The sequence below is a fragment of the Peromyscus eremicus genome, chromosome 3 (assembly GCF_949786415.1).
Source record: "Peromyscus eremicus chromosome 3, PerEre_H2_v1, whole genome shotgun sequence".
Taxonomy (NCBI): Eukaryota; Metazoa; Chordata; class Mammalia; order Rodentia; family Cricetidae; genus Peromyscus; species Peromyscus eremicus.
In genome coordinates this window covers 81,085,582-81,104,470 of record NC_081418.1, presented here as the reverse complement: position 1 = coordinate 81,104,470, position 18,889 = coordinate 81,085,582, and the positions used below count along the sequence as shown (strand labels likewise).

General features: G+C 38.7%; 2 gene segments (V, D, J or C); both read right to left on the bottom strand.

The window, feature by feature from the left end:
* Positions 1 to 5,030: 5,030 nt before the first annotated feature.
* LOC131906328 (immunoglobulin kappa variable 2-112-like) lies at positions 5,031 to 5,783 on the bottom strand. The segment is given in 2 exon segments: positions 5,031 to 5,362; positions 5,735 to 5,783. Coding segments are annotated over 2 exon segments (381 nt in total).
* Positions 5,784 to 14,515: 8,732 nt separating this feature from the next.
* On the bottom strand, positions 14,516 to 15,409 carry LOC131906327 (Ig kappa chain V-II region 26-10-like). The segment is given in 2 exon segments: positions 14,516 to 14,949; positions 15,361 to 15,409. Coding segments are annotated over 2 exon segments (483 nt in total).
* Between the last annotated feature and the right edge of the window lie 3,480 nt (positions 15,410 to 18,889).

The window sequence follows — 18,889 nt, the reverse complement described above, 5'->3', positions numbered from 1 at the left end:
AAAGTCTTGTTAATAAAATAATTTAAAAGTAAACTTGAAAGAAAGCTTAATGGAGAGTCAAACAATATGGTAATCAAAGTGTATATCTCAGTAGCTGACAGAAAAGAGAGATGGAAAAGAGGTGGAGAGGAACCAAGTCCTTTGAGTAGTTAGTCATGGAGACCAGCAAGCCACTACATGGCATAAGGAGGAAGGGAACATAGGAAAACAGAGAGAAAAGCCAAAGAGTAAGTGGAAGCATGCTTAGGAAAGAGCTAGAAAGAGAAAAGGGAAAAGTTGGACTTTTCTTTCTTTCTTTCTTTTATTTTTATCTTTTTCTTGTTGTTCTTTCATTCCAATCAAAATTTCCCCTCCCTCCCCTCTTCTCAGTTCCTGATCACATTTCCTCTTCCCCCCAGCCCCATCCACTCCTCCTTGCCTGTTCTCCTCAGATACAGGTGAGCCTCCCATGGATATCAGCCAGCCATGGTATATCAAGTTGCAGTGAGACTAGGGACCTCCTCTTCTATTAATGCTGGATGAGGCAATCCAGTAGGAGGAAAGGGTCCCCTAATCAGGCAACACAGTCAGAGACAACCCCTGTTCTTACTGTAAGAGTCTCACAGAAAGACCAAGTTACACAACTGTAACAAAGTTGCACTTTTCTTAGCAACTAAAAGCTAGCAGGCTCTCCATGAAAAGCTCTGAGACTTGACCAAGAGCAATCTGGGAAGGCCAAAAACACACTGTCCCATTAAGCAGTTGTCCTTCTGTGTTCTCCTTGTCCATATCTGCTGTTCTTATCAGCCATCCAAAATATCAGCAGTCTCAGGAACAATGCCTGATACCCTGATCTTAATTTTGATTGAGGAGCCACTGGTAGTCAAGGTAAGACTACATCTGAGCATTGATCTCAGACTTGCGTGGATGGATCTCCTTACAGAAAAATATGCGTGCTCAGATGTATATAGCTGTTTGAGAAGTGTCAAGCATTAAGTAAGGGCCACCTTTCTGAGTAAGACGATGTAAAATATCTTCATGCTTTAAGCACTGAACAAAGAGGACATTGTTATGAAATGCAGGGTTAGTGATGGGGGCACTGGGTGCAGAAAGCAGCGGCTTTCTAAGACAGGGTCAGAGACCATTGTATTAGACACTCTTAGGAAAGGTTATGGAAAATCAGCTTGGACCACTCCTTAACATATAGAAGTACAAAACACACACACTCTCTCATATTAATATTTGAAAGTTTTTATTCAGTAAAAGCATGAACTTGATCTTAAGAAGTTTCCTGATATTTGTTCTTCCCAAGATAACCACTTAGGGATATGATTAGCAAACCTTTGAAATAGTCATTCTATGAGACATATTAAATCTAACTTTGTAAGAACATTCAGGTCTAAGGAATAGAAGGTAGTATAAAATTTTACAGTAGGGATCAAACAGCATTTAAAAAATATCGCTAACTTTTCATGCTTGTAAATATTATCCTTGAGGTTATTTTGTACCTTATGCCCTCTGTACTTCCTTTTCTTCCCTTTCTCAATAGTCACTTTCCACAAAAACTGTGATGTTTGAATCTAGTAGTAAATGTACAGCTGCTCTCCCACTCTTGTACATATTGATTGGTGCCCTAGATGGACATTGAAGATGAGAGCTCCCCACTGGGAAATGAGATAAAAGGATGTTCTTCTAAGGTATTGGCACCAGGCACATCCTGGTCCTTACACTCTTCTTTGCATGGGAATCAGAGAGGTTGGCTGTAGGCTCTTGCTGTAAACCTCCCCAAATCCTTAAACTGTGTAGAAACAGATCCCACTTCTCTCATGAAAGCTCTGACTCCCTGCAGAGACCCTGCCCTGCTGTCTGTCTCTAGTGCTGAAGACTGAACTCTCCCTGCAGCTCCACGTCCCCACCATGTTATTCCCCTCACTTGTCTGTACACAGCATTAATAACTTTTATGGTAAACACCTTTGTCCTTAGTTACTCACCTCAGTTTTCTCTTAAACCACGACACCACATCCAAAACCTTACAGTTTGCTCCTCTAAAAAGTTTCACCCCAGTTTGTGTCATATATACACACCTGATTATATGTTTCTATATAGAATCTAAAAACACACACGGGAGAAACTATATGATAGTTGTCATTCTGATATCGATGTAATTCTGATAATATGGTTATCTTCAGTTGCATTCAGTCCTGCAATCACAATAACTTACTTTTCTTTATTGTTAAAAAAATCAATTTCTTTACTTGAATTCAAAGAAAGGACAAATTATAAAATTTCTATGAAAATGGATATAGCTGGAAAAGATTGTATTGTGTGAGGTATTCTGTAGAGTTATGTGCTTAAGGTGAAATACTTGTTGAAACCATTGTGGTGGGAAGAGAGATCCTAAGCAGAGGAGTTAGCACCCAGGTTACATGAAAGGGGAAAAGAGAATAATAGACAGGCAGTGTAAAGTGTGGAGACGTATGGGAGGAAAGGACTAAGGAGGAATTGGGAAAAAGAAAACTGTCATCAAGGATGTTGAAAAAAAACCCTAAAATAAACAATTATTTGGTAATATTCATACATATTCTTACTAATATAAAAGTTATAATACAGTTAGCCTATGCTGGGCATTATGCTTGACCCAGAAGCTGTACCTTGCCAAACAAAAATCCCTGAGCCAGGTTTAGGATACTTCTTTTCAAGATGTTAATAAGAGGAACACTGAAGATCCCCCAAAACTGTGGGTGATTATTGTTGTTCTTGTTTGCTGTAGTGTTTTGAATGAGAATGTACCCAGAGGTTCAAGTGTTTGCATACTTGGTCACAGTTGCTCTCACTGTACATATTGGAAAGGTGGGCTTGCTAGAAGAAGTATGTTACTGGGGGCAAGGTTTGAGATTTCAAAGCAGTACATCATTCAACTTTTGTTCTTTATTTCCTACATGTAGTTAGAAAATTGAGCTCTCACCTGCTGCTCCAGCCACCATGCCTTCTCCACACCATTACACATCATGGATTCTAATCTTGAACTCTAAGTCAAAAGAAACCCTTTTATAAATTAGTTGTGGTCATGATGTTTATCACAAGTATTGTATGAAAACTTTTGGTTGATATATTGTTTACCCCCAATAAACTTATCTGGGGGTCAGAGAACAGAACAGCCACTATATTAAACATAGAGGTAAGGCAGTGGTAGCACATGCCTTTAATCCTAGCATTCCGGAAACAGAGATCCATCTGGACCATCTGGATCTCTGTGAGTTCAAAGCCACACTGGAAACAGAGCCAAGCATGGTGACACACACCTTTAATCCCAGGAATTGAAATCTCATGTCTTGCTTGGGAATGACACACACCTTTAATTCCAGGAAGTGATGGCAGGAAGCAGAAAGGTATACAAGGTGTGAGGACCAGAAACTAGGAGCTTTTTAAGCTTTTAGGCTTTTGAGCAGCAGTTCAGCTGAAATCCACTTGGGTGAGAACACAGAGGCTTCTAGTTTGAGGAAACAAGATCAGGTGAGAAGTTGGCAAGGTAAGATTCGATATGGCTTGTTCTATTTCTCTGATCTTTCAGCGTTTACCCCAATATCTAGCTCCAGGTTTGTTTTTATTAATAAGACCTTTTAGGATTCATGCTGCAAAAACGAATACAGTTCCCAACCAGAATTTTACAATGAGATGTTATTTCTATAGACTCTACCCACATTTGTAAAAGAAAGTGGAGAAATCGTCAGTATTGAGACGGGAGAACGGAGACTTCAAGGTAAGTTTTTGCTGTAGTGAAAGGTGTTATATCAGCGGCTGAGGGGCAAAAATAAATTAACATTGTTACCAAACTGCGAAACCTGTAAACTGTAATGATGACGTGAATGTAAGATTTGATCATATGACCAAGAGTGGCACAGATGTTATGGGATTTCCAACAGCTTTTTAAAATTCAGCTTAAGGCCTGCCCCACAGGAAAAAACACATGCCTAATGATGCAAATATGCACAAGAATCGAAGATTTCAGAGTCCACAGGCTTCAAGAGCCAACCATTAATACTTTGTTAAATAGACTCAGAGTCAAACTGTCTTCAAATTTATATCTCTCTACACATAGATTAGTGCAACTTCCAGACCATATCAGAAAAGTTTCTTGGAGCAGTGGATGGTGGCTGAGACAGAAACTCACAAATAGTGAAAGTGCAGAGAAAAGTGGCAGTGCTATACTCAACTACAAATAGGGAATCTATAGTGTATCTCATTTCCAAGGCTCAGAGAACATTACAGAAGAGGTGGCAGAAAGATTGTAACAACAGAGGTTGTTTATTGTTCATTTGTATTTTATTTTTTCCAAACTATCTATTTCATTAGCCCACTTATGGATTGGTTGTTAGATTTCTTGTTGAATAATTGGTTGGTTGTATTTTTAGCTCTTTGTCCATTTTTAGATAACAATTTCTTATTAAATACATAAGTACCACTTGTTCTAAGGACTCAGTTACTCCTTAGTTTGAATCTTTCATCAGCTTCCTCTTACAAACTCTCAAAGCATCTCCTATTGCTCCATAATGTGGAATAATATACTGTGTCACAAGCTCATCCTATCAACCTGTCCTCAATAAGCAAACTTGAAATTAAAGTAAAAAAAAAAAAAAAAAAAAAAAAAAAAGAAGAAGAAGATTTTATGCAATGTGGCCATTTTGGGAAGTGGGACAAATACACCCATAGAACTATCTGAGGCTTGTGCAGTCATGAAATGAAATGAAAGATTACACACACTGGGCAAAAATTTATGCACACTGAAGGGGTCCTTCTCAAGATGTGGTCCTGTCTACCATTTTCCATAACTGACTGCACTTTTAGCATCCAAGCTGCTGCCACTCCTTGTCCCAGCATGAATTCTCCTGAAAAGCCCCCTCTCCCGGGGGGTTCATTGTGTGATAGCTGAAAGTCAGAGGAAAACAAGTGTGTCTTAGGCATATCTTCATCCATGTTGACTGCACCATGTTGTACCCAAAACAAGGAACTTATGAGACAGTTTCATCACTTCAAGCAGGGAGGTTTTTGTTCAGGGATGTATCACTGTGGGAGGATCTTCTAGCGCTTGCTGACAGTAATAAACACCCACATCCTCAGCCTCCACTCTACTGATTTTCAGAGTGAAATCGGTTCCTGACCCACTGACACTGAACCTGTCTGGAACTCCTGAGGCAAGGTTGGACATCAGATAGATCAGGAGCTGAGGAGACTGGCCTGGCCTCTGCAGGTACCAACTCAAGTAAGTGATGCCATCGCTATATAGGAGACTCTTACTAGACCTGCGGGAGATGGAAGCTGACTCTCCAAGAGTGACAGAACTGGAGAGTGCAGGCTGGGTCATCACTATAATCCCACTGGCTCCTGAAATAACAGAAATGAATGGTTATGTACAGACAAAATGATACAATGAAACAATTTTTCCTTCCTATTATTTTCTACTTACTGAATTCTTGAATTTTATTTATATTCTAAAACTGTTTAACACGAAACACTTATGTAGAGAGATCATAGAAACTACCTAGAAATCAGCGGTACCATTTGCATAGGTAGTTGTCAGAGTTGCCACAAGAGCACAAGTTCTCCTCCCTTCCCCCTCTAAACTTCACAAGCACATTCCTGGTGAACAAGACTGGCAATCTCACACATGTACAGAACATGTGTCTGTATCAGTGGGGTCCCTGAAATCCTCATTCCCCCCACAATCTCCTTCTTCATCTGTGTTTCTCTCCTTACCAGAGATCCAGAACACAAGCAGCCCCAGGAACTGAGCAGGGCACCTCATTCTGAGAACTTGGTTTGAAGAGTCCTGAATAATGAGGGCAGAAAGAGGGGCTAGCTTTTGTCCTGGACCTGCAAGGAGAGGTCCTCCCTAAGGAGCAATATGCAAATCACGAGGTTAGTACAGCTGTATGAAAAGAACCAAGGGACAGAAAAGAGCCCTTTTAAGAGTGAAGACACAGGCCGGGCAGTGGTGACACACACGTTTAATCCCAGCACTCAGGAGGCAGAGACAGGTGGATCTTTATGAGTTTGAGGCCAGCCTGGGCTACAGAGTGAGTTCCAGGAAAGGCACCAAAGCTACACAGAGAAAGCCTATCTCAAAAAAAAAAAAAGATGAGACAAAAGATGTCTCCTATGTTTATAGAGAAATGGATATGAGGGGCCAGATGAACTGTACTGTGAAAGTTTGGATCTGTGTGAATGGAGACATACATGGTCTAAATGCCCAGACCATGCCAAGAGAGCACCACAGAACCAAGGCAATCTTTTCAGCCCTCTTTGTATTTGCCAATGTTTTCAGCATAGCATCTTCCTGTCTAAGCCTATCTGATTTTTGTTTGTTTGTTGTAGTTTGGTCAGAACCTGATAAAGAAAACTAAAGAGACAGATAATCTTCATTTCTACATGACAAATGACTCTCTCCGTGCCCCAAAGTATGTTTACAAGTATGTTGAAACATTAAAAAGTGAAAAAGAGGAATGTAGTCATGCAAACACATATATATTCCCAATAGAATTTGTTACTTAGTCGAATCTTGGTTAGATAAACAGAATTTCTAGCATTTAGTTATAGGACTCGAATAAGTGAACAAAACAATCCATGAGCTAATTCAGTTTGAAGATTTAAATATTAATTGTTCCATATTAGAACTTGAAAAATTGGTACAAATTTTTTGAGACTCAAGTCCTGGGGACTTAGCTAAAGAATATGTGTTCAAATCTACATAGTGTTATCTTTTAGAAATCTGTATAATCATAAATTTTGTGTTTATTATATAAAAAGCAATAGTGTATGCCTCTATTGCTGTAGAAAACATGTTTTATTACATGTTGGAAACTTTGGGGCACGGAGAGAGGACACATCACACATGGGTCAGTGAGCTTTTTACTTGATATTTTCAGTCTGTTCTGGAAGGTTTTTTTTTTTCTTTGATAATTTCAAACATGTCTACAATAAAACATGATCATATCTCTCCCCCATTTTCTACCTCCATGTGCTTTTCTAATTCCTTGCTCTCCTAATACTATGTCTTCTCCTTTTGTTTTGTGTTGTTTCTTGATAACCCATTAAGTCTAAGTATTACATTCTATATGGTCATGGGAGTAGACCTATACACTGGATCATGGGAAACCTACCAATGGCCACATTCTAAAAAGTAATGAATCTCCCACCTCCAGCATCATTCAACTGCCAGGAAATTCTCAGAAAGGGATGGAGACTGGCGAGCACTTCCCAAATGCATGGCTAAATTTTGGTTTCCTTGGCCTTGTGCAGGTAAGAACAGCATCTGTGACTGCATGATGCTGGTATTTACTAAATGGTTGTGACGGCAAATTGCTTTCTGAATACTTACATTTATATCCATTGCCCTTGGTTGTTCACAACCTCAGTTAGAGAAGCTTCTTTTTGCAACAGGTAGCAGTCAATACAGAGATATGTAACCATTCAAGGTGCTCACAATAAGAGACTGAGTGCCAGTTTCTAAATGTCATATCTTTATCACCAACACTGCACCACACCCATGCATATCACATAGCCAGGAAACATATTTTAATTGAAAATAGATTCTTATATCATATTATACATTGCAACCATAGTTTCCTCTCCCTCCACTCCTTCTAGCTTCCCCACATTCCCTCTCCCCCAGATCAAATCTTTCTCCATTTCTTCTTCAGAAAAGAGCAGGTCTCTAAAAGACAACAGCCAAACAGTACAAAACAGGATACAGTAAGACAAGGTTAAAGCCCTCATATCAAGGTTGGACAAGGAAACCCAATAGGAAGAAAAGTGTCTCCAGAGCAGGCAAAAGAGGTGGAGATACACCTGTCCCACCATTAGGAGTCCTACAAAAACACTAAGCTGACATCCTTAACATATATGCAGAGGACCTGATGCAGACCCCTGCAGGCCCCAGACCTGAATTTTCAGTCTCTGCTAGCCCATGTGAGCCCTGCTTAGTTGGTTCAGTGGGCCATGTTCTCTTAATGCCCTCCATTCCCTCTGACTCCTACAGTCTCTCCTCCCCCTCTTCCACAGGGCTTCCCAATTTTTAAGGGGCATGTCTGTCTTCATTGGATACCTCCAATTTAGTCTCTATCTCTGCATATCTTAACACAAAAAATACTGCTTTTCATTTAACTCATGACATGTCATGTTTATAATTGGAAAATAAAGAAGTTTACAAAAGAAATAAAACAGTTTTGAATAAGATTTTCCTGTGTAAAATGTTCAATAGTGAAGGTTTATCATTCAACAAAGGAGGAAGCAAAATCTCCATAGTGGTGGAGATTCATAGAGGCTATGGAGGAGCCAATTCTTTGGAGGCAATGAGAGGATTAAGTTGAGCTGCCACCAGATATCAGGACCACTAATTACAATTAATTTTTACATAATCTTTTAAATGGGCATGGGAAGGGAGAGTGTAAGAATGTATTTCAAAGCACATGAAGATGGACCATGAACATACTGAAGAGGATATGACTGTCATTTTGCTCCATCCTTCCCAATACCAGTGAACAAACAAAATACTCAACTGAAATTTCCTCTGAGTGATTTTCTCTCACCTGAAACTATTCTATGAAAAAAATTCACTGAGAGTTTTTCCTGTGGCCATTAATACAGTGTCATTTCATAAACATGTTTATCCATGATGGTACAAAATTCATTGTAATAAAATAAAAGAACAAAAACAGTTGAGAACTGGTTGTAACTTTTCATGTATAAATGTGGTACCACCTGTAAGTAGATGATATCAACTCTAATATAAATACCTATTCCCAATGCTCAGATGAAGCTAAGGAATTATTGTATAAATAAGTACTCAAAAACATGAAGGAAAACCCTTTTTGTCCTCTTAAAACCCTTAAAAGTATAATGATCCTTGACACATAGGAATTCTGAGTTAAAAGGGAAGATTTCAAAACGCAGTTATACATCTCAGTGAGATGAGGGAAACCACATTCTAACAACCTGGTGATCAATGAGAGATGCTCAGTTTTAGGGGCAGGTTGTTCTACCATATTTCATATGTAAATCAACACAAAGAATGAGAAGATCTTTCCAACTGTCAACCTCCTTTTGTCTCTCAAATCCATGGTCACTGGTTAGTAATCTGCTTCCTCAATTTTTGGCCAAGAGTCTCTCATTTGGCAACAGAAGTTTCTTGATTTAAGTATCCTTAGTCCTAAAGTCCTATACTACTCTCTAGACTTTTAACAGAGGACTCTGCATTCATTGAACTTGCTCAGGTAAGAACGACACTACTGACCACAAAATAGTGTTGTACGTGTCTATTGCCACAATATCATTTCCGTATGAGATACACTACCACAAAGACCTTTTAGAAAATGTCTAGACAATGGCTTCAGAAAGGACATAATATTTAAAACTGTAGAAGGAAGAAATAGATTTGTCTTCAAAATACATCCATTTACTGTGAAAAATCAATGTGGTTAAAGTTGAAACTAAGAGATGAAACAGTGACTTGGGTTTCGGTTCCAGGGATCTTGTCAGGGGTGATCCACACTTCCCCATATTGCTCAGATCGTGACCCCATGTACCCATTCAAAAATTAGAAAAACATGGTATTTTCTGATTATCTTTTTAGCTGGTTGTGTTAGATTTTCTTCAGGGCTATAGTACATTGTAAGAAATACTGGGGATTCCATGACAGTGGTGAGGTGTAGCAGAGTTAGGCTCCAGTATGCTGAAACTGAATGTGAAATCTGCACTGACCATGAGAGAATTTCAGAGAAAGACTGTAGAGAAAATGGCATGTAGATCTTTGGAGGCTGATCCAGGTTCTGCTGGCACCAGTGTCAGCTTGTGCCTTGACTAGCCTGAAGAGGATGGCAGTCCTACCCTCTGAAGCTATAGACAGAGAAGAGAGACTGGGTCTATACAACTGCACAACTACAGCTGAAATAAAATATGAAACACAAGCAGACATGACTGTGCTGGAGGTTGCTTCTGCAAACCTATGAAAGAAAAAAGCTTCATTTTCATTCTAATTCCTTGACAGGTTGTTCAATATATAAGGAACTCAAAATCAGTATCACAATGAAATATTACTTCACAGTAACTAATAAGAAGATAATGGAGAAATTATAAATCATTAAATTGTTAGTGGGCATGGAAATGATGTAGGGACCATAAAATCCCAGGGATATGCCTGCCATTTGTCTGACCAGATCCACTCCAAGGTATATTCAGGAGAACTGAAGTTTAAAAGCAGTGTGAAAGTTTGCACCCTACTGTTTACATCAGCATTATTTAATATAGGCAAAGAAGGGATAAAGAAATCCTGTAATAGGCCGGGCGGTGGTGGCGCACGCCTTTAATCCCAGCACTCGGGAGGCAGAGCCAGGCGGATCTCTGTGAGTTCGAGGCCAGCCTGGACTACCAAGTGAGTTCCAGGAAAGGCGCAAAGCTACACAGAGAAACCCTGTCTTGAAAAACCAAAAAAAAAAAAAAAAAAAAAAAAAAAGAAAAGAAAAAGAAATCCTGTAATAGACAATACAATGAATTATAGAAATATCAGTATACATTCATACCTTGCTTAATAGTAAAAATGAATTGTGTCTAATGAATCATGAGACAATTTATTAATTGTGTAAATCACAGATGCAACTTATATAAGCCTAGAATATAAAGCTCTCTACCCACCCAGGCTTTGGTTATATGCCATTGTTCCTAAGCAAGGCACCTGTAGACAAAATGAATATATTGGCTATTGGCCACAGTAATAATACAATGTAGGTAACTGCTGTGGGATGTTCTGTATGGCAAATGTGTTGCTGATTGGTCAATAAATAAAACACTGATTGGCCATTGGCTAGACAGGAAGTGTAGGCGGGACAAGGAGGAGAATAAAGCTGGGAAGTGGAAGGCTGAGTCAGAGAGACACTGCCAGCCGCCACGATGACAAACATATGACAAGCATATGAAGATGCCAGTAAGCCACGAGCCATGTGGCAAGGCATAGATTAATGGAAATGGATTAATTTAAGCTGTAAGAACAGTTAGCAAGAAGCCTGCCACGGCCATACAGTTTGTAAGCAATATAAGTCTCTGTGTTTGCTTGGTTGGGTCTGAGTGGCTGTGGGACTGGCGAGTGACAGAGATTTGTCCTGACTGTGGGCCAGGCAGGAAAACTCCAGCTACAAATGGCATCCAACGTGGTGGCAAGAGTTTCCACCTAAAACCTGAGAAAAGATTCTAAAATGGAGCTAAAAACAGTTCCTAATTGTCTCTCTCAAATGAGCGGCAGCTGCCGGTTTGAGCTGCTTGTGGGTTTCTGGCGTGTGCGCTCGACCTGCAGTATGGTGGGAATGAGGCCTCTGCAAGTGGCACATTAAGCTTCATGGTGGATTTAGCCTTTGCTGGTACAAAACAAAAAAAGAGGTTTCTGGGCTACATGCTGCTTGGATAAAAGCATAGACCCAGGATAGCTCCCAGAGCTGGTGGTAAACTAGCCATGTTGGGAAGCTGAGGTGGGCGGAGCCAGCAGCCACAGCTGCTGCAGTTTAAAGCAATAGATTCACAATAAGACAGATTCAGATGTAATAGTTTACAATGTGTGTAAAATATACCTAGGCTTGAAAGAGACAAAAAAAAAAGGTGATATAAACAAGTTATATAAACAAATACATAGTTTTAAAAAATAAAGTATTTAAAGACAGTAAAATTAATATAAAAATAAGCCACGTGAATATGAATATTACACAGAGAATCTGGATTGTGTTGTCTTTGGAATTTTTAACTGCAGAAAAACATTTGATTGTAAAAGCTGTTGAGTTATGCCAAAATGTATATATTTTAAAGATACCTTGACTTCAAAATTTGGATGTAAGGATATGTTACATCCAAATCCTTGGAAAGGAGACTCTGCTTTTGTTCCCACAGAAAGCCAAAGGCTATGGATTTGTTCCAGATTAAGATACATCAGGTTTGACCAGCCAAGACCCCCTGAAAGGTCTCCGATGACACCATGGCCCAGATGATCCAACATCCAGAACCGTTTGAAGGCAACTGGCTCAGATAATACAGCCTCACGGACTACTCCATGATCCTAAAGTTTTGTTTGTTTCTCCATAAGATACAGCGCCCCCTCCAGCAGGAAGTAGTAAGAGAAGCTACACCCAAATTCCCAAATTATATGTAATTTTACTTTGTTAAGGTTAAAACCTTCCTTTTTGAAAAAAAAAAGGGGGGGGGAGTGCTGTGGGATGTTCTGTATGGCAAATGTGTTGCTGATTAGTCAATAAATAAAACACTGATTGGCCATTGGCTAGGCAGGAAGTGTAGGTGGGACAAGGAGGAGAATAAAGCTGGGAAGTGGAAGGCTGAGTCAGAGAGACACTGCCAGCTGCCACGATGACAAACAGCATATGAAGATGCTGGTAAGCCACAAGCCATGTGGCAAGGCATAGATTAATGGAAATGGATTAATTTAAGCTGTAAGAACAGTTAGCAAGAAGCCTGCCACGGCCATACAGTTTGTAAGCAATATAAGTCTCTGTGTTTGCTTGGTTGGGTCTGAGTGGCTGTGGGACTGGCGGGTGACAGAGATTTGTCCTGACTGTGGGCCAGGCAGGAAAACTCCAGCTACAGGTAACTATAGATTTAAGCATATCTAAACAATCAATTGATACAGAGTATATTACAATATTAAAGGTAAAATATAGTACACCTATAGAGTGTATATGTTGTAAATGGACATTGTAAAAGCTCCTCTGAAAAAAATCAGTGAGTGGCTAGAGGCTGAAGGTGAAGTTTTTTGCCACTATAGTCACTTCAGAGTCAAAGTCATGTGTGATGTGTCACCTGTCCCTGAGTGTACAGTTACAAGAGTAAGTAACTTGCAGTTCTGGGATTCTCCACTGGAAATACACCTCAGTTTATGTCTGGTTCATCATTCATCACTGACTCACCCGCTTCCAAAACCCAATGTGTGTTTTAGACTCAGTGTGTGGACAACTGACTCCCTCATGTGCATTTCATGGTCTCTTTACTACCTTCAGCCAGAGTCTTCAAACTCTTTATTTTCCTTAAGATCTATCCAGGACACTATCTATAGGACACTTGTTTCTATTCTGTCTCCAGTTACTTCCTAATCTTGTCCTTTTCCAACTCCCATTTGAAATTCATATAATAGCCATTTTATTTCAGCATGCTGTGACTGATACTGCTCTAAACATTTACACACTAGGCTTTCACTTTTGAGCAAGTTTAATAAAATTTATCCTGAAATTTACAGTCAGAGGGGGATTGTTGAGAATAAGTTTTAGTGTTAGAGGGAACAGGATAATTGGAGGTAAAAATAAAAATATAAAATAATCATTATTTTATGTTTTTAAATTCCCAAAGTATATAATGAATTAAAATAAAACAAAATTAAAAGAATGAACAACATAGGCAATATAGGGGACATCATTAAATGAACACAAACTTATATTTTGGGCTTTCTAGAAGGAGGAGAGAAAGGACAGCATAGAGAAAACATAGTTAATGAAGTACAATGAAGATCCAGGTCATGGAAGATAAAGGTCTCTCAAATAAACTCAGTGCAAAGCACCTCTCCAAGAGATAAAATTCTAGAAAGAAAATAAAACAGGTTATAAAGGGGGCACTAAGTTACATGTAAGAGGATCCTGCTAGAATGACAGCAATGTCTCAATAAGAATCTAACAAGTAGGAGATGACTGGGTAATACAGCCAAAGTTGTGGCAAGAAACAACAGCAAAAAGTTCCCTGCTCATCAAAAAATACCAATACCAGAAAACTTCAGAAATGAATGAAAAACAAACACTCTCTGGAAAAAAAGAAAGGTAACTTAATCTGTAAACAGCTTTGCAACAAATAAACTAAATTTACACAAATGAAGACGTAAAAAAATTAAAATATTGTAAATCCATAAAAACACCAAACCATAAATGAGTAAGAACAGAGGAAAGAAAATATTCCAAACATCCAGGAAATACTAGCATGAATATGTTCCTACCCATCAGTAATTGTGCATGTAATTTAGAATGAACCATGGAGTCAAAAGAGTAACAACAGCTGGATGAAGATAAAAAGAACCATTTGTTCATCAGTAAAGAGAGACTTCATTAGTAAAACATAGTCTGAACTTAGGGAGTCAATGAACATACTTTACACAAATAGGAAACAAAATAGAGTAGGATATGCAGTATTTACATTAATAAAATGGAATTTAAGTCAAAACATAAAATGTGACAAATGAAGTAATTATATAGTAAAGGAGACAGTTAAAGATTAAGTCTCAGGTTTTTTTTGTCTTCTGTACTGGCTAATTTTGAGTGACACAGGCAGAAAAGGACTCTTGGATCAGAATGGTTTTCACTCAGCTTACCCCATCAATCCTCCTGCTGAGAGGGCACCTGTTCACCATGCCCCTGAGGCAGATGCAATATCATCGTTATTGTCCTGATGAAGCCTGAAATGCATGGCCAGTTAGATGTTAATAACTAAGGCATTCATGCTCTACGGCCCTCAGCTGCAACCAATAATCTGTACTTCCTCAGCACCTCCCTTTGTCTCAGAGATAAGTAACATATTTGGCAACTGGACCACGCCAAGTAAGGGTGTTTTTGTTAGGGTCTGAATCACTGTGGGAGGAGCATGTGAATCTTGAAAGCAGTAATAAACTCCCAAATCCTCAGGCTCCACTCTGCTGATCTTGAGTGTGAATTCTGTGTGTGACCCACTGCCAATGAACCTGTCTGGGACCCCAGAAAATCGGTTGGAAATCTCATAGATGAGGAGCTGTGGAGACTTGCCTGGCTTCTGCAAGTACCATTCCAAAAAGGTTTCTCCATCACTATCTTCGAGGCTCTGACTAGACTTGCAAGAGATGGAGGCTTCATCTCCAAGACTGACAGGCAAGGAGGATGGAGTTTGGGTCATCACAACATCCCCTCTGGAAGCTGAAATAAAGACAGAAAAGAACAAACTTAATGACACACTTCATGAACAAACGTTATGTATCCTTTTTTGATATTCATTTCAACTGAGATGTTTATTTTTACATACAATTGTTTATACACTAAAATTCTCTTTTTGACAAGCTAAGTGAATTTACAGCCATAAGAATAACTTAATTGAAAGCCTAAGCATAACTTAGACCGTCCCATTCCATCTATGTCATATCTTCATTGTAGCCCAGGTTCTCTCCAACCTGAAATCTCGCTCTCACAGACGTAAACCCCACAGGCACCATCCTAGATGATAAAACCCCTCTGTCTTCTCATACATGAACAGAACACATGTGATCAGCAGTGGGACCCAGGGCTCATGCTCCCTACCCATCCTCCTTTCTCACTTCCCTCTGTCCTCACCAGGAATCCTGAACAACTGCAGCACCAACAGCAGGACAGGCAACTTCATTTTGAGGAGTTAACCCAAGGAGACTGGTAAGTCACTGCAAGATGATGACTGAGTTTTTAATCCCAGAGTAGCAAGGGTGTGTCCTCCCTAGAGAGGAATATGCAAAGGAAGGGTTAGCAGCTGCAATATAGATAGAGAGAAGAGTCATGAAGGATTTTTATGCTTTCAAAAACTACATATATATCTTCTATGTCAAGAATGGCAATATTGAAACAGAATGTGGTGCTTGGTGGGAAAATGCTGCAGACTGTCAATCTGAATAACATTAGACACTTAATAAGTGCTGTATTAGAGAAATACTTGAAGGAGTGAAAATGAAGACATGTATGCAATCACTCTCTATGAGTAAAAAAACTATGCTTTTGCTCTTCTTTCATGAATTTTACAGAGAAATGCCTTTTTTAATGAATGTTAAATGTAGAAGTTAGGAGCTGTCTTTCCTGTGGTTTATTTAATTTTCTCTGTGGGAGCACAAAAATAAATAAATGTACTAGGAAGACATATCTTAAGTGTTTATCATGAAAAATGTATAACTGATGGATAATAAATATAATTGTCATAGGGAATATGGATTAATGAAACTCTGGAATGAAGGTATGGATCTCCGATGTTTTTGGCTAATAATATTTCATAGGTGAATTTCAACTCATTTGTTTTCTATGAATTAAATATATATAACTTTTCATTCAGCAACTATATCTGAGTGAAATTATCTTTTTACATTTGTTTATTTATTTGTTATATGTTTGTATGTATGTTTAAAGGAATGTTCATTCCCTGGAACACAGGTAGGGGGCAGGGGACAACATGTGAGAGTCAACATGGTCCTCACCTACCATATTGATGCAGGGAAAATATCAAGTTGTTTTCCTCAGTGGCCGGAGCTTTTGTTAAGACATTTCACCAGTTCACTCAGTGAACTGATTTTAATATCATATTTTGAGAATAGAAAAATTTCTCTGGAGCTTTATAGATGGCTTAGCAGTTAAGAATCCTGGCTGTTCTTCCAGAGGGCCTGAGTTTAGTAACTAACACCTATACCGAGTTGCTCACTATTGCCTATAAGTCTAGCTACAAGGGCCCGACACACCCTTCTGTCATATGTAGTTGTCTACATGCATGTGTATTAATACATAGAAAAAGATATCAGCAAGTATACACTTTTTTAATTTTTAAAAAAGAAAAATCTCTTTCTCACTGATAGAAATCTAATAGTTCTATGCAAACACAAGAGTAAAGGGAATTTTTTATGCCTCATGAATGGAATATGGAGTTCAGGATAGGCTGTTATTACAGTCTGATGAAAGCCCCTGTCCTGCTTGTTTTTATCACCTTGATACAGGCTAGGGGCATCTGTGAAGAAGGAACTTCAGTTGAGAAAATACTTCTATCTTATTGACCTCTAAACAATTCTCTGGGTTATTGTCTTGATTAATGATGGATGTGAGAAGGCCTGGCCCAATGTGAACAGTGCCACCCCTAGACAAATGATCCTGGGTGGTATAAGAAATCAGGCTGAGCAAACTATGGCGAGTAAGTTAGTAAGCAGCACTTTTCCATATCTTCCACTTCAATTCATGCCTCCTGGTTCATGACCTCCTTGATGAGTTCTGTTCTGTTGAGTTTCATTCATGATGGACTGTGATGTGTAACTGTAAACTGACCTTCTTTCCTCCCCAAGTTGCTTTTGGTCAGGGTGTTTATCACAACAAAAAGTCATCTAGGACAGCCCTCCATAGTTATCATATGTCTCCTATATCTAATTAGTAAGAGAGGCTTCTTAAGAAGACAACTCTCTTAGGAGCATAGGAAAGAATGAACAGTTACAGTTTCATATTTCCTCCATATTGAGTCTTAGGAAAACTCTTCCCTCCCAGAGGTTTTCTTTATAAGGAAAATGAAATTCTGTTAGATTCTTGTTAACTTTGAGTGAAAATCTTTTCCCTTATAGGCCTCCGTGTTTTGTAGCCACAACAAAGGATTCCAAGATCACAGTGGACTACAACAAGGTGAATAAAAACTAAATCCACTCTTTAGATGCCTATGGGTTATCTGTGAATGTCCTGTCCCTGTCCCCTGGGTCTTCATTTGGCAAAAGTCACTTGGGATTTTGATGGTGAATCAGAGCTACTCAGTAGAGTGAGTCTGCTGCTTTACCCTCGTCAAATGGGCAAAACATGTTAACTGATGGATACTCAAGCCCATACAGGTCATTTCAAACTGAATAGAACTAGACAATTTTGTCAACTTCACGTGGCTTAGAAGGACAGTTACTGGCCAACAACCATAATAACAGATGAAACAAAGAATAATGTGGAACTGTGTAAAATATTGAATAATTTAATTACAAAATACAAATTAATTGAAACAAAAGGGAGATAGCATATACAATTTTCAGCATAAAAACAAAATGGTCATATTTTCAAACATACATGTTTAATTTATTGTATAAAATACAAATCCATAACATAAAAATATAGTACAAATATAAATATATATTCAAATATAAATTTAATTTATTGTATAAATCATGGGTTTTGTGCTTAGTACTCAGATAAAATGTAAAAATATTATAAAGCAAAGAGATGCAATACTCTGTAATAATTGTTAGTTCTCAGCCATCAATATTGCTAATACTTATTATTAAAAAAGAGTAGCACAGCCGGGCGGTGGTGGCGCACGCCTTTAATCCCAGCACTCGGGAGGCAGAGCCAGGTGGATCTCTGTGAGTTCGAGGCCAGCCTGGGCTACCAAGTGAGTTCCAGGAAAAGGCGCAAAGCTGCACAGAGAAACCCTGTCTCGAAAAACCAAAAAAAAAAAAAAAAAAAAAAGAGTAGCATAGACTACTGTGCATTAACCTAATCCAACCTAGTGTATCCAGGCTTTATCCCAAAAACATTTCCAAAGGTAATTTTTTCATCATGAAAACTAACCAATACAATTAACATAGGTGACAGTTCTTTCATATTAGTAAATATTAAACTATAGACAGAATAATCATTAAAATGCAATGAAAAGTTTTATTTATATATATATATATATATATATGAATGGACACAATAATTCCTAACATTACAAAGAACCCTTCTAAATAACTCAGTGAATCTAAACTAAAATTAAAACAAATTGTGACAAAAATAATATGTTGCACTTATACAATGTGCTGCACTTCTCTCTCTCGGGACAAGCAACACACTTGAAAGCTGGAACACACCAAGAAAGAAAGTTTTTGTTAGTGTCTGTGTCACTGTCACTGTGGGTGCAAAATGGGAAGCTTGCTTGCAGTAATAAACTCAAACATCCTCAGCCTCCACTCTGCCAATTTTCCATGTAAAATATGCCTCTGATTCACTGTCACTGAACCTGTTGGGAACCACAGATTCCCAGACAGAAGCCTCATAGATAAGGGTCTATGGTGACTGCTCTGGCTTCTGCTGGTATTAGTTCAAATTTTTGTCACCATCACTACCTAGAAGGCTC